Source organism: Pundamilia nyererei, unplaced genomic scaffold (assembly GCF_000239375.1).
Source record: "Pundamilia nyererei isolate P.nyererei 1_Seehausen unplaced genomic scaffold, PunNye1.0 scaffold00408, whole genome shotgun sequence".
Lineage (NCBI taxonomy): Eukaryota > Metazoa > Chordata > Actinopteri > Cichliformes > Cichlidae > Pundamilia > Pundamilia nyererei.
In genome coordinates this window covers 258,691-273,509 of record NW_005187809.1, presented here as the reverse complement: position 1 = coordinate 273,509, position 14,819 = coordinate 258,691, and the positions used below count along the sequence as shown (strand labels likewise).

Here is a 14,819-nt window from a genome sequence, read left to right as displayed (position 1 = left end):
ACACACACACACACACACACACACACACACACACACACGCTCGTGCTTGCAGCATATCCTGTGCTCCTCTGAAGGTCAGGGAGCACATCTGGTCGGGTCGGAGCTCACAGATGATCCGTGTCGTCTCCTCTGCAGCTTTCAGGCTGCCGTTTGTTTTCTCAGGTTAGGAGCTGAGCGTCCTGATGTTGGTCGTCCTTCAGCAGCTCGGCTCACATCAGGACTCAGTCGTCTCCAGCTTCAGCTTCCTCCTCTGTGCATCAAAAAGAAGAAACCAGGTGAATGTAGATGCTGAATGTGAGGACAGGTGTGGTCAGTCGGTCTGAAGGAAATGATTCCTCGCTCTGTCCTGAGCAGCTGCACGTTCGGCCTCGCTCGTGTGTTGTTTAACTTCCTGTTTAGCCTTTGGTCGGCAGCGCTCGTAGCAAACAGACATCAGCACGTGCAGCGATCTCCTCGTTCGGACCGTTACTGGTCACAGCTGTAGTCATCCGTGGATACAGAGGTTTTCCAGATGTGCTCGGTTTCCCTCTTCGTTTGGCAGCGGCGCCGGCGTCCTGTGTTTCTGTTTGGAAAGCTGCACGTTTCACTGTGACGCAGTCATTTGTGCAAAGTTGGCCAGAAACAACGGACCCATGTGACAGGCGGCAGGACGTGAATCATGCTTTCAGCTGGACTCGTGTCTTTAAGTCTGAATGTGATAGCCGCCTGCACAGGCCCGTCCTCCTGCAGGGGAACATGGAGGTCACTTATTGTTACCATGGTGATATTTAGTTTTATCAGAGAGGAGCGTTGGTGTTGATCCACCTCCACACAGTTACAGCATCACACAGTCCGGCTCAGCTCTGCTTCAGGACACATTCGGACACGTGAAGCTTCACGCTGCGTTGATGAGGTCTTTCCCTTTTTGAGTAGATCCACTGAAACTGGAAACGTGTTGTTTGCTTCGCTGTCCTGGTGACACGCTCCTGTTTTTCTGCAGGTCCAAGTCAGTTTTTAATTCTAAAGGAGAAAGAACAAAATCATCTTTTTCCTCAACCCAGAGAAAACCTGCACGTTTCCTCTGTGCTGAAACCTGCTGCAGAGCATCGCCGCGGTGCTCTGCGTGCAACACGGCACGCCCCTAATCGTCCCCCCCATGCAGGTGTCACGAGGGGGGAATTATCAATGGAGACCAGACAGTTTGTGCGTCAGGCTGTAAACATGTTTATTTCTGCTGTAAAGTTTTAACGTGGCAGTCTGAGGACTAACTCACTGCTGCCTCTGCTGGCCGTCAGAGGAACTGCAGGTGTGGCTTCATGTTTCAGTTTCTTTCTGTAGCAGGTTAACCGAAGATCACCGGCAACAACTGAGAAACTGTCAGCTTTAACTCAGCATCACTCAGACGCCTCACATGCTCTTACCTCTCCTGGGTGACCCCAGGATGACCCCATATCTGTTGTCTGTGTGAATGGGGGGAGCTGCTGTCACTCATCCAGTATTTAAATCAGCACATGAATAAAAACTCCTGCATCTTCTCCCGTCAGCAGCTCCAGCAGCTCCAGCAGGGGCCGTACCAGACGAGCCGCCCAGCAGAAGCACACTTCCTGTGGGCAGCCAGAGTGCAGCAAAGCCCTCCGTCTCCAGCAGCAGCACCAGTACTCCCAGTGACGCTGTTACAAACGGTCCCAGCACTGCTGCTCCAAAACCTCCCGCCCTGAGGAGCAGAGCTGTGTCTCTGCAGGCCAGGACCTCCAGCACAGGTGAGGCACCGCCTGAGCCCAGATCAGCCTTTTAACCTTCAGACTAAATCTAATCCGAATGTTTGTAACTCGGATGTGCGATCGCCGAGCTTCAGTCGGTTTCTGTCTCGTCCGTCGGCACAGTCTCGGAGCTGCGGGGTCACATGACTGCAGCACAAACATAAACTATAAGAGCACAAAGTCGCACTGGCGTGTTAACTGTTGGAGAAGCGCATGAAAGCGTGTCGCCTCCACGCTGCTCCGCCTGTGAGTGGCGAATGACGCTGTGTTTAATGTTTTGGCCTCTTTGTATAAAGTGCAGCTCAGTGCGTTTCCTTCGCCCTGCGGGAAACTGCACAGATGTTTGTGTCCTGTCTGGGTCACAGTCGCGGTCAAACGCGTGATCCTATTACGGAGGCAACAGGAGGGACGCGGCGGCGGCAGTTACACCGTTTGCTGGTCAGAATCTGTGTCAGACGCTCTGCACGCTGCTCAGAGCGGAAACCTCGAGCCCGTTTGCTCGTTTTCACAGCTGTGGGCGATTGAAACGCCTCCGCAGGAACAGGAAATGGGTTTTGACTCCTGTGTCGTCTCCGCAGGTCTGAAGCCTCCGACGATCACCAACCAGAACGCAGCAAAGACGGCGCCCACAAAGTCGAGCCCCGCCGCCGGTCAGGGGCTCGCGAAGCAGGCGGTGCAGTCCCCGTTACAGCGCAGCGGCTCGGCGAGGGTCAGCCGGCTGAACGGCGCAGGTACGAGAGGCCATCTGACTTCCTGTGTTTGTGTGCGAGCGGCTGCTGGGGTGTGGAACACAGCGAGTCGGCTCTAAGGGTGCTTAGCATGAGTAGTGCTGGTTAGTAAAGCTGTGAGGGCAGCTGAGAGCACGCCATCACACACAGCCTGGCTGAGTCTGATCAGTGCTGCCATCGATTTTATACAGTCTGTTGCATCAGTGTGATCATGACTGCAGATGTTTGCTGCACAACATCTGCTTTTTCATTCCTGCAGCTGAAGCGAGTCGCAGGTTTGCATCAGTCACACGAGCGAATAATGATGCGCGTCGCCGGGTTTGGACTGATGGTGCAGGAGGCGGCGGTCTGACATCACTGCATGAACTCTGACACGCCTCCCAGCTCAAACCCGTGCGCTCGCTCTGTGAGTTGATGTTTGTTGAGCTCCGGCAGGCCGACGTTTCACGTTTAGCATCACGCAGTCAGAATCATGTCTTAAACCATCGGCCGTGACTCAGCTGCTCTCCTCCCCCTGCATGTGGCGCTCTCGTCTGGGCCCGGGCGCCTGGCTGCCTCCCTCTGTGGCCGGCCTGGAAGTCTCTCTGGGGCCTGTGGGGCGCCGCTTACTCATAGACGTACTATCAGCCCCATGATGACTTGATTACCCCACACACACACAGACACACACACACAGACACACACACACAGACACACACACACACACACACACACACACACACACGCGCATTTGATTCAAACCTCTCTCATTGACGCTCGCCACAGCCGTCCTCAGGCGACAGCGGTTAGCAGCGTGGGCCTTTAAAGCTCTCAGTGGCTTTCTGCTCGTTGTCTCCAGTGGATGTGGACATTGATTCTGACACACACACACACACACACACACACACACACACACACACACACACACAGCTCTGGTGTTACTGGCGCTGGTCTGTCTCGTGCCGTTAGAGGAGCACTGATGTTTCGGGGCTGTAAGGTTTTATGGCTGGTTTGCAGTTTGTCAACCAGCCACATGTTGTGCGCACTCACTCTGCACAAAGATGAAATCTGTCAAACAGGCCTGTGAATGAAAATGTGCACAGGTGAGTTTTAGGAGGTGGACGTCCTGTAATCTGTGTGAGTGGAGGTAAACCAGATGTTGGAGAAAGTTCACAGCTGTGTGTCAGGATCTGTTAAATAAGCTCAGCCTGTCTGTCAGCTGATGGCGGCGTCCACACTTGGATGCAAACTAAATAAAAGTGGATTCAATAGTGAGCACAGAGGCTCTCGGGGAACATGGCTGCTTGGTTTTAGTTTTCGCCGTCGGTGGTTTTTGTGGGGACCTGAGTTTCCTCTGAGCCGGCTTCCTCTGTGTTCACTAACCTGAGTCAGGCGTGAGCATCAGCCCAGTTTAACCCAGCTGCAGGTTCTGAGCGCGCTCACAGGAGCAAAGGACAAACGGCGGTCTGATGATTCAGCTGTTGACATTCAGAAGTGTGTCGTGTCCTCTTTGTTCCTCATGTTCAAGTTCTCCGTCACGTTCTTCACATCTTCAGCTTCTTTCGGTCGTTTAGGAAACGCTCAGACAGATTTGGCTAAAACAAAGACGCCTTTCACAAAGTGTCTGAAAGGCGCCAATATGGCGTGTGTGTGTGTGTGTGTGTGTGTGTGTGTGTGTGTGTGTGTGTGTGTGGGTATTAACATCTTTGTGGGGACCAAAATCCTGGTCCCCACAGCATTGAAGGCATTTTTCAGACACAAACTGTGGTTTATTGTCATGGTTACAGTTATGGTTCGGGTAATGAGATGTCCCCACAAGGATATAAATACGTGTGTGTGTGTGTGTGGGGGGTCTCCACAGTGTTTCTTCTGTCATCACGTCTGACCTCGACGAGGTTCATGTGTGGCACGACAGAGACCAGAGGAGTCATGAGGGAGGAGGGAGGAGGGATTATTCAGACCCGCTGACTCCTCCCCTCCTCCTCCCGCAGCATCCCTCCCCCCCTGTGTGTGTGTGTGTGTGTGTGGATGCTTGTCTTTGTTTGTGTGTACATTCTGGTGACACGCCTCTGTGGTGATGGGGGGGCATCGCCGTGTGCTCAGCAGCTGAGGAGTAATCGTCACCAGGATACGCTCTCTCTCTCTCTCACACACATGCACGAGTATCTCGCCCGTTTCTCTCTCTCTCTCCATCCGTGGTTGATTCGCCGTGACCTCGGCGACGGTGAAGCTCGCTGCTATTTTTGGCGCCATTTTCTTCCCGTGCTGGCTGCGGTGCAGGAGCCGCTCTGCTTCGCTCCTTTTATTTCATGTGTTCGTGTCGCGGCGGCGGCTCTGTGGCTTTGATGAAGGCCGGATGGCGGCTTAGCGTGCGTCCTCGTCCCTGGACCGAGCGCAGGATCTGATTTTAAAATGCGGCGTCTTGTTTTTCCTCGTGGCTTTCACGCAGATGCAGGCTACAAATCCCAGCAGCAGTAAGCAGATTCTGTTTTTGGAGGATTTTTTGTTTTTGAAATTTAAAGAAAAGGAGGATTTCCTCCCGTCCGCTAAAGAAGAAGTGGGTCAGTGTGACCTGCCGCTCAGGACACGTTGAGACGAGGAGAAGAACTCAAAGTGCAGAAAAGGACCGAGTCCGACGGAGGCGCCTCGCACCGAACCATGTTGTGGTCTCCCAGACTGTCGCTGTCCAACTTCCACGTGAAGCTGACGGCTAAAGGACTTTTCCGAAACCTCCAGCTGCTGTCGGGATGCAGGAAGAACACCGTGGTCTTCCACGCAGGTCTGGATCAGTCTCCGTCCCCCGTGTCCTCCCCACATCCACCCGTTCATCCTCCATCAGCAGCTTCACCCCGTTAGCTGCTTCCATCCCTCCATGTGCTCCACACACCTTCCTTCATCCACCATAGATGCACATGGCAGGGTGGGGCTGGAGCCACCACACCCAAACAGAGGAGCTAATGAGCTGCTTTAATCCTGCAGCCACCCAAAATAAAAGCCCCATCTCTGTAACTGTTTGCCTTTCAAAATAAAACTCATTGTCACCCCCCTCCTCCTCCTCCTCTCCTGTCTTTGTGTGAAGCTCTAATCTTTACTCGTGTGATGGCAGATCAGCCTCAAAGGCCACTTCACCCCCTCCTCCCTCCTCAGCCCCTCCTGTGTTCCTGCACGGCGTCGGCAGCCATTGTTGCCTCCGTGTCTCCTCCTGTGGGGGCTTTCAGCTCGGCTTGCAGCTGCAGTCGCACACGGCTGTGCGTGCGGGGCTTTCAGTTCCAGCGTTGCGGCATGGCGTGATGAATAGCCGTGGCTCCTTTTAGCCCCGATACCCACGCCTGACGGGGCACGGCCACGTGATTCACACACAAACCCGAAATAGCCCAGGACGCATCTGGCTTTTACTTATTCAGCCATTAAAAGGCTGCACTGTGTTTGTGCAGGCTGCAGCAGAGCCTGCGCTCGCTCTTAATGTGCCTCCTTTTCTGAAGAGGAGCTGCACGCTGCCAGGGTCTGTGTGTCCGTGCAGCAGGGGAGCTTTTCAAGTCCGTGCTGCATAAAAGCAAAAATCCCTGATGATGATGCCGCGAATAACCGTCAGCATTCATGCTAGCAGCGCTCGGTGTCGTTCAGCTCTGTACCTCGACTGACCACGAGAGAAGTCGAGCTGAATACGTGAACGCGACAGTGAAGCTGCTTCAGCCTCTGATGCGTCACATGCACAAACTTTAAACATGCACAAAGTCAAAAAACACCAGGAAGACTTTGTTGGATGAGCTGTTAGCCCTAAAAATGCAAGTGCAGATGTGCAGGCTGTGGTGCGGGTGCACAGTGTTCGGTGGAATCGGTGGAGAACTCAGTACTGAGCGTCTGTTAGCTGGGTGGAGGTGAGAGTGGTGGTGCTGCAGTAATGTCCCAAATACACAGCTTCCACCTCCAGATGTGGATATTTTATATTGAACCAAAGAGGTTGTTTTTCGTGTTCAGCAGGGGGCGACTCCTGTGGTTTGGGAACAGTTCCCAGCTTCTTTGCTCGGTGACCTCAGTTGACCTGATGAGTTAGTGCTCTGTCGTAGTTTTCACGTCCCTTTGTAGAAAGTGAAAGGTCGCGGGTTTAATTCTAGGTGGAGACACGGATCCTCTTTGGGATTGGATGAGTAACGGTGGGACCTGTGGCGCCCCCTGGTGGTGAGGAAGCAGGGTTTGGGTCCATCTCCTGCATACAGTCTGTAGTCCAGCAGTGTTTCTGCGGTCCTGCGTAGAATTCAGGCACATTTAGTTTAAGTCTGACAATAGGCTTGTTTTTATGGGGGGTTACCGTGGTTACCGTGGGTGTGTTTAAACCACGCTCAAAGCAGCAAAGTTCTAAATATCAGAGCCCATCATCAGCGGTTTGAGAGCAGCTAGCTCGTCGGAGATGTTTCGTGTGAAGGAGCAGTTTTTATGTTACGATGTGATTATTTCACATCACCTGTGGGCCGGTCCACTCAGGCTCAGGAGAGGTGAGCCCTGGTTGGTTGTTTTTGCTCGGTGTGAAGAAGCTGGCGCACGTTTCTGAGGTTTGACTGCAGCGGCTTGTCGTGGGTTCCTGAGAGTCTCGTCAGGCTTACTCTGCGTACTCGTCTGTGCTGTGTGCTTTGGCTCGACGGGTCGTTAATCCCTTCATCGTCTCTGATTGTTGGCATTAATGTGGATCGTGCGGTTTGGCCCACGTTCATGTCCTTCTGTAAATATTGGGCTCCGCCTCTCTGACCATCCATCTGAGCTCGGCGGCACGTGTTTGGCGGCAGCGTGTTTTCAGTCTGAGCTCCACAGACCCACTTCCCTGCTGCTCTGCCCCAAAATGTAGGTCAGAGCAGGCTTTAGTCAGCGAGCGCGCGCCCGTGTACGCCGCACAGCGGTTCAGCTGAGGCCGGCCGCTCGTGCGAGCCTTAATCCGATGCGGAGGCCGCTGGTTTCCCAGATGTGGCGGCAGACGAGGACGTGACAGGATGTTGTCAGGCTCGTTTCAGGCCGCGGCACACAAGTGGCCGATGAAGAGTCTGCTTGGACTCAGTCGTGCAGTTTGATTGGAAACGTTAATTTTTGTGTTTCTGTTAGGAGATGAAAAACGATGAAACCTGAAATACATTAATAATAAATGATTGTTGCTGAGACGTGTTTGAGCAGCTTGGTCCTGTCTGTGGCTGAGAGGGCCTCCTGCAGCATTTGATGTATTTCTGGCAGACTCTGCTCCTCTGGGTAACCAGAGGGTGGGAGTGTGTGATGAAGAGGTGCTTTGACAGTCTCTTCCTCCTCCTCCTCCTCAGCTCTGTGGAGCCGCACAGAGCTGCAGGACTGAGCTGACCTTCCGAATGAGCGGGAATAACAAGCAAAGGCATCGAGCTTTGTGCCACGTTCATTACAGAGCCTGAGGAAAACGCTGAGAGTAAAGAGCTGCTGTGGTCCTGTCTCAGTGCACGACTCCTCCTCCTCTCTGAACAGGAGGAAGAGTCGTGATGTCCTGAATGTCCAGCAGCCTCTGTGGTGCTGACGTTGACCAGCGTGCAGCAGTGTGAGCAGCGATGATCGTTCAGTTTGAGTTTATTCATAACGCACGTTTTTACATTCGAACATTTAACACGTGTGTGTGTGTGTGTGTGTGTGTGTGTGTTGATGTCATCAGCCTGCTTTTACATCCTCGGGGCGATGGAGTGGGACAAATATGAAAGTTGTTGCTAGGAAACCAGGGGGTCTAATTTGGATGTAAATATATCAGATGGTGGACACGTGCACCTCGTGACACGCTCTGCACGGTTGTTTCCATGGTAACAGGTGTGCGTGCACTTGTTGGATCATGTGTTGACTTTGAAGGGAAGCTGGTTTCATTCAGAGTTCAACCTCTCAGCACCTGGTGTTTTTGCCTCAGAGTAATCTGATTACATCGGAATAAGGATGGTTGCAGTTGGTATCCTTCGTCGTCCCGCACACGCTCAGTTGAGGCGGCTCATTAAAGATGGACCAGATCTGCTCTGTGACCTGCTGATAATTAGACTTTGGGCTCTGCAGAGGGCACATGCAGGAACTTTGACCGTCAGCGCTGTACTCTGATTACTTCAGAGTGACGACGACTGTTGGTGGATTTTCACAGCTCGGCCCGAAGCCTCCGCTCCTCCCACACATCCCTTTTATTCCTGCTCCTGAGCTTCATCCCTGCGCTGCTTCTCTGACTGTTCTTCATAAACAGACCGCCCTGCTGAGGGCTCACGAGACTCACAGATAATGAGGCTGACGTGACGCTCGACTGTGAGCTTCTCCAGTTTACAGCGTCGCAGCGTTTCAGACACTCAAATTGAATTCGGGGTGCAGAAAGTGCATTTGTTCGCTGCGTGTTCGCAGCGGATTCTCGTGACTCAGCAGGGCTCGTCGCTGTGCTCGGTGTCTGTGATGTGCATGCTAACCGTGTGGTTTCTCTCTCAGTCTGGGCTCAGCGGCTCTGCATGCCTGCCCGGCACACTCCAGGTACAAACCCCTCACCGCAGCACTCGCACAGGTCACCACACACGAGCCACATGAAACAGCAAAGTCCTCAGGAATGTCTGCAGGATGCATGCATCAGCGTCTCAGGACTTTTCTCCTGTTACGCTGCAGTATCGAGCAGTTGCTATAGAAAAAACTTGGTTATATACTGCACTGTTTAAAGTAAGGAGAGGCTAAACACACTGTGTGTGTGCGTGTGCGTGCGTGTGTGTGTGTGTGTGTGTGTGTGTGTGTGCGTGCGTGCGTGCGTGTGTGTGTGCGCCCTTCGGGGACTTTGTACAGTTTGAGTTCATCCTCGTTTGGTCATATTCCTGTGATTTACAGGCCATTTCCAGCCGACTAGCTTCACTCTAAAGCAACAGCATTACTCTGAAATGATTAATAAAGTAAAACCAGGCTACAAAGTTCTTACAGCTCTGAGAAAAAAAATCAAGTCTCTCTTAATAATTTATATATTTTTATTTTTATTGAAAGGCAAAGATTCAGACGGCCTTTCTTATGTGAACCCTCTGACTCTGTGACCTCGCCGTTAGATCGAGGTCGTGATTGGTCGGCAGGCGCTGGTTTGTGGAGGTGGCACAGTTCCACCTGAGGTTACCTGTAGCATAAACATCTGTGTGTCAGTGAAGCAGATGTGCCTGCACACAGCGATTAAACCTTCTGCTCCGCCAACGCTGAAAAACAGGAGCTGTGTTTGTCACGTGGGAGGTGTGCTCGCCTCCGCTATGAGGCGGAGCTGAAACGACTCGCCGAGAGACCGGAGTCCGAGATTGAACGGCGGATCTGTTCTGGTGACGGTCCAGTTGACTTCAGCGATGCCCTGCTCAGAGGCTGCCACCAGAGGGCAGCATCTTTAAGGAAGTGCTGTCAGCGCCTGTCAGCGCAGACCTGACGGGCTTTCAAAGTTTGACGTGTGAGAGATCCAGATGTTCAGATGAGTCGCTACAGAAAACACCTGTCGGCTGATCGCTCTCACTGAATAGTGGCGAGGCGTCGGGCATCTCGCACAGAAGCTTCATCTGCAGTCAGAGAGGGAAGGAGAGCGAGCGCGCTGAGAGCAGACGAGTGTCGATCGCTCGCTCTAATTGCTTTGGTCTCGTAATGCAGCCCTTAATGCGCATCCACACACACACACACACACACACACACACACACACTCTCCCATGATGCATTGGTTTCAGCAGCAGGGCGTGTGTGTTTCTGTGTGTGTGATTGTCGTCAGCCTGCTGTGTGTGTAACTTGAGTGCGAGCAGTGTTTGTGCGTCCGTGTGTGGACACCATGCTGAATGTCGCACCCGCCGCCCGCACACTAAGAGGTCGTCGCTCTCTTGCAGTGGATAAAAACAACAAGCCGGGGAAAACGCCATCGCACACCGGCAGCAGCTCGCAGACGGCAGCATCCACCGGAGGAAACAACCAGAACCTGCAGCTGCCTCCGCCCGACCTGGTACGTGTGACACGAGCAGCGGCGTCAGGGTTGCTTCTGTTTGACGCTTCAGCAGCTGAGACGACGACTCGTCCTCTCGCACGATGAGCTGCGTTTGACTCTAGAACCAGTGAGCGTGTTGTTAGCGTGTTGTTAGCGTGTTTGTAATCTCACTGTTTTCCTCCCGTTTGTGTAGATACCAGATGATGTGAATGCTAACGCACCAGTGGCACCAGTTCCTCCAGTGCCTGCCACTAACGCCACCAATACTGCCACGTCAGGAACCGCCGGACCCTCGACTCTCGGTTTGAAAGCGAGAACCGGGCCACGATCCGGCCCCAGAGCCGGGTCTCGCCTTCAGGGCGCGTCCAGAGCTGGCAGCCATGGAGGCGCGGTGGCGTCGGACGGGACGAACGCCATCAAACAGAACCAGAGCAAAGAGCAGGCAGAGAAGAAGAACCAGGCCATCGCTCAGCTGAGGAAGCTGCTCGTGCAAGGGAACAAAAGAGTGGAGGCTCTGGCTACAGTCATCCAGCATCTCTTCACGGAGGTACAGTCACACCTGCATTTACACAGCAGTGACGCCACCTGCTGGTCGGTTTAGACCTCAACAAACCCACATGCATCAGTTATGAAGCAGTTTATCGCCCGCACAGCGTAGCAGAGGGCGACGTGGTCCTCACAGACTGACTCACTGCTGCCTCTGCTGGACGCTGCAGGAACTGCTGCGGTTGTTTCTTTACGACACTGCATGCTCACAGTTGGAGAGCGCTGCCCCTCGTCAGGCTTCTGGATGCACTCAGAACAAAGGGGGCTTTAGAAGGACAGGACTTGTTTCCTGTCACATGTTACTGGTGGTGATGTCGTTTGTGAAAGTCTGAAGAGCTGATGGCGTCTTTTAACTGTGCGCACTCTTTGATTTGTTAACTGCAGCACAGCTGAAGCGAGGCTGTGATTTTGTTATGAGGCGTCAGATTCTCTTCGAGCTCTTCAAAGGCACCACAGGAATATTTGCATGCAGGTGTCACACAGGTAACGGACTCGTTGGCGTGTTTCAGGTCAGGAGGGGGCTTTAGCGCCTCGTGTGATGGGGGCGGGTCCTGCTGCGTGGATGTGTTTGCACATGTGAGCGCAGCGTGGCTTCACGAGGTGAACGGCCCATCCCGTCCCTCGCCTCGGGCAGAGCAGAGCAGGGCGTCACAGCCTGTAATTACAGGTCACTCAGCAGCGAGCGGTGACGTCGCCCTGCTGATATTTAAGGTGCTGCTGGAGATACTCGCCGAGAAGGAGAAGGGGGCGGAGCAATGGCTGTTTTTAGAAGGCGGCAGCAGGGAGAGACTCGCCACGCCCGGCTGTCATTAAGAACAGCACATGATGCAATGGAAAGATCCTGCTCGTGTGTGTGTGTGTGTGTGTGTGTGTGTGCGCCTGTTGTAAGTGCAGTGCTTGCCTCCTCTGGCAGGCTGAGGTATGGCGTGGATGCTGAACTTCCTTCGGTCCCGATCACACCGCGCACGTCCAAGCATGCAAACCCCCTCAGAGGACTCGGAGTCGGCGTGTCAGCCAATAAAAATATAATCATGACTGAATGATTCCAGTTTGAGATGCGTGCAGCAGTGATGTCACTGACCCCTGAACGCAGACGCGCTGGAGGCAGTTATTAAACATTTCAGTGTTGCCTCTGAGTCTCGGCGAGCCTCGTCTCCTGCCGCTCGGCGCTCACAGGTGACGTTGCTGTCCAACGTGGCTTCACAGCACCTTAAAAATCGAAACAGGAGAAACGATCATTTATTCCTGTTTCCGTTCAGTAGTAAAATAATGAGCCGTCGTCCCGTTTCAGCTGTCCTGTCATCCACACACAGCAGCCACGCCCACGCCTTTTAACCATTACTTCCTGGTACGCGTTGATGTTGGTGGGCGCTGATGCACGAATTGAGGAAAACGTGAAACTTTTACATAAACGGTGCAAATGTCTGTGTTCGTGTTACAAAGTCTTCACCCTGAAGGATTCTGTGAGTGTCTGCGAGGATTTATTTTATTTCTTTATTTAGGACGGTGCATGTTAATGAACATAAAATGACATGAATGTAAACATGCCAGATTATAGCCGAAGGCTAATTTCCATCTGTTGTCCTTAAACACAAAAAATAGACATAATAATTCATAATAATTCATCATTCATTCATAATAAAAACTCCATCACCAAACTTGCACATACACACCATTCTGTTCCCAAATAAAACATTAAAACTAGACAACTCATACATGAAGGCTGCTGATTGGCTCAGGCCAGCTCCAGGATGCGTCCGTCAGAGTCCAGGATGTGGACGGTGTGTTCAGTAAACACTGTGTGTTTGCAGACGGCCGAGCGCAGCCTACAGAGGCCTTCATGTCTCTGCTCGCTGTCGTGACTCTTTGTGTTGAACCTTTGTTGTTCTCTGTGCGGCCGTGTTGTGTTCGGGGGCTGAGCACTAATGCCGTTAATTAGACACCCGGGGGGTCGAGAGGCGCTCGTAGCTCTGCTTGTTTTCCTCGCCTGTATATTTTCTAACTTGACTGTACTGTTGCACTGCTCCGAGAGCTCGGCCTGATGAAGCACAGCTGTCCTAAAGTTTCAAGCTGAAGCTGTTGTTGGCCTGGAGTGTCTGCGGAGCGAGCGGCTCATAAAACCTGTTACCTGCACACGAACGAGAGCGCGCTTACATAACCCCGTCAGATTTTTGTGTTGGAGCATGAACTCCTCCGGGCTCCTGTCTGCCTGGGATATTGATTAGATGGGAGGCCTGCTGGGAGGTGCTGGTGAAAGGGGAGTCATGGGTGGAGGAGGGGGAGGAGCAGGAATGCAGCAGCTGAAGCCCTGAAGCTGTGTGATTTGTGTTTGTTATCTGAAGCATGAATGCCGGCACTATCTTATCTGCCTGCACACTTGAAAGGTGACTGCTGAATATAAACAGAGCACTTAACGCCAAGCTCCCCCCCACGCCGCGGGGGGAGGCGGAGCCGTTTGAGCTGCACTGGAAAAGCGTGTGTGTGAAAGCACGCCATCCACGGTTACTGACGGTAAACAAACTAGACTCCAGACTGAAGCCGGGGGGGCGGGGTCTAACTAACTCTGTTAGAAGCTTCTTTTGCGTCGCTGCTGTTTGACAGATTTTTATTGTGTTTTTATTTTAAAATGTCAAAATATTAGTTTTTAAAATCCTCGTTCGGTCACATGGTGCGATGGGCTTTTATTGTGACGCCAGGAGGAACCGTCTGTGTGTGGACGGTTTGTGGGGTCTGATAAAAGACACAGACTGTATATAAAAGATGTCATGGCCGTCACACGGGCGTCTGTATGACACCGGGTCAGACTGAGGCTACAAACTTCAGTCGCAGGCTTAAAGCACAGAGGAGTCGCCCCCTGCTGGCAGTGCAGGTCTAAGGCATTTTCACGTTGCCATCTTTTTATACAGTCTGTGCTAAACCTCCGAGCGTAAGTGTTTTGGTCTTTGTGCACTGAGAGTGCGTTTCATGTCGGCTGCTGTAGAAACCAGAAAAGGTTTTATAGCCACTGAAACTGGACTAATTAGTCTTTCTTTAGAGCTTCGTGGTTTTTAAAATATGTCCCAGCTCTGCGGGAAACTCCCAGATAAATGTAACGCAAAGTTTATACGGAGGAAAAATGTGAAGCTGAAGACAAAGAGAGGCGTGATTTAAACGCCGATGCTCCGGTCCGGTGAGTTAACGACTGATAGAGCAGGAGAGAAAGGCAGATAAGATTAAAGATATGAAAAGAGGAGGGCGGTGCAGAAATAACTCGCATTCCTCCATCAGACGGGAGGAGGAGAAACAGATGGAGGGGGGAGGAGGTCTGTGGTGGACAGGTAGAGTGTGGGAGGAGCAGAGGGGGAGGGCAGAGAGTTTCCTCTGTAGTAGTTTGTGACAGAGGGAGAGGAAGGACGCCGGACGGAGAGCAGCGTGGCAGCTTTGTATGAGGGCGTCTGTGGTTACTGAGAGATGGGGGCGGCGGAGAGCAGAGCCCACGGCGAGCTCAGCAGAGCCCACGGCGAGCTCAGCAGAGCCCACGGCGAGCTCAGCAGAGCCCACGCCAAACCGGACAGGATCCCCTCTCATCGCCGCAAGAAGAAACGCAAGGTGTGTGTTTGTTTCCACAGCTCGTCGCTGCGCTGTGTCAGAGCCGGGGTTGGAAACCGAGCGGGTCGCCTCATCTTCCACATTCTTTGTCCGCTCGAGTCGTCCGCTGCTTTCAGCCGGATCGTTTAGAAACGTGACCGACGTCTGAGTTTGTTGCTGTTCCTCGCCTGCTTTCGTTGCCTCGGTTTCCTCACGTCGCTGACACGCATGCAGCAGATGGTCTTTATGCTGCGTGTGTTTACAGGCAGCAGCACAGCTGCAGACGTCCTGCTGCTGCTCCAACCCTCACACTGCTCCATC

The 14,819-nt window shown here is 52.9% G+C and overlaps 1 protein-coding gene across 1 annotated transcript in view; it reads left to right on the top strand.

Annotated features, from left to right (window-relative positions):
* The window catches only part of LOC102201406 (mucin-19-like), a 40,201-nt gene that overhangs the window by 17,292 nt on the left and 8,090 nt on the right, over positions 1-14,819 (top strand). The window contains exons 5-9 of the mRNA XM_013915956.1: positions 30-275; positions 1,524-1,739; positions 2,318-2,470; positions 10,291-10,403; positions 10,579-10,932. Of these exons, the coding sequence (XP_013771410.1) occupies positions 30-275; positions 1,524-1,739; positions 2,318-2,470; positions 10,291-10,403; positions 10,579-10,932 (1,082 nt within the window). The remainder of the gene's footprint in view (positions 1-29; positions 276-1,523; positions 1,740-2,317; positions 2,471-10,290; positions 10,404-10,578; positions 10,933-14,819) is intronic.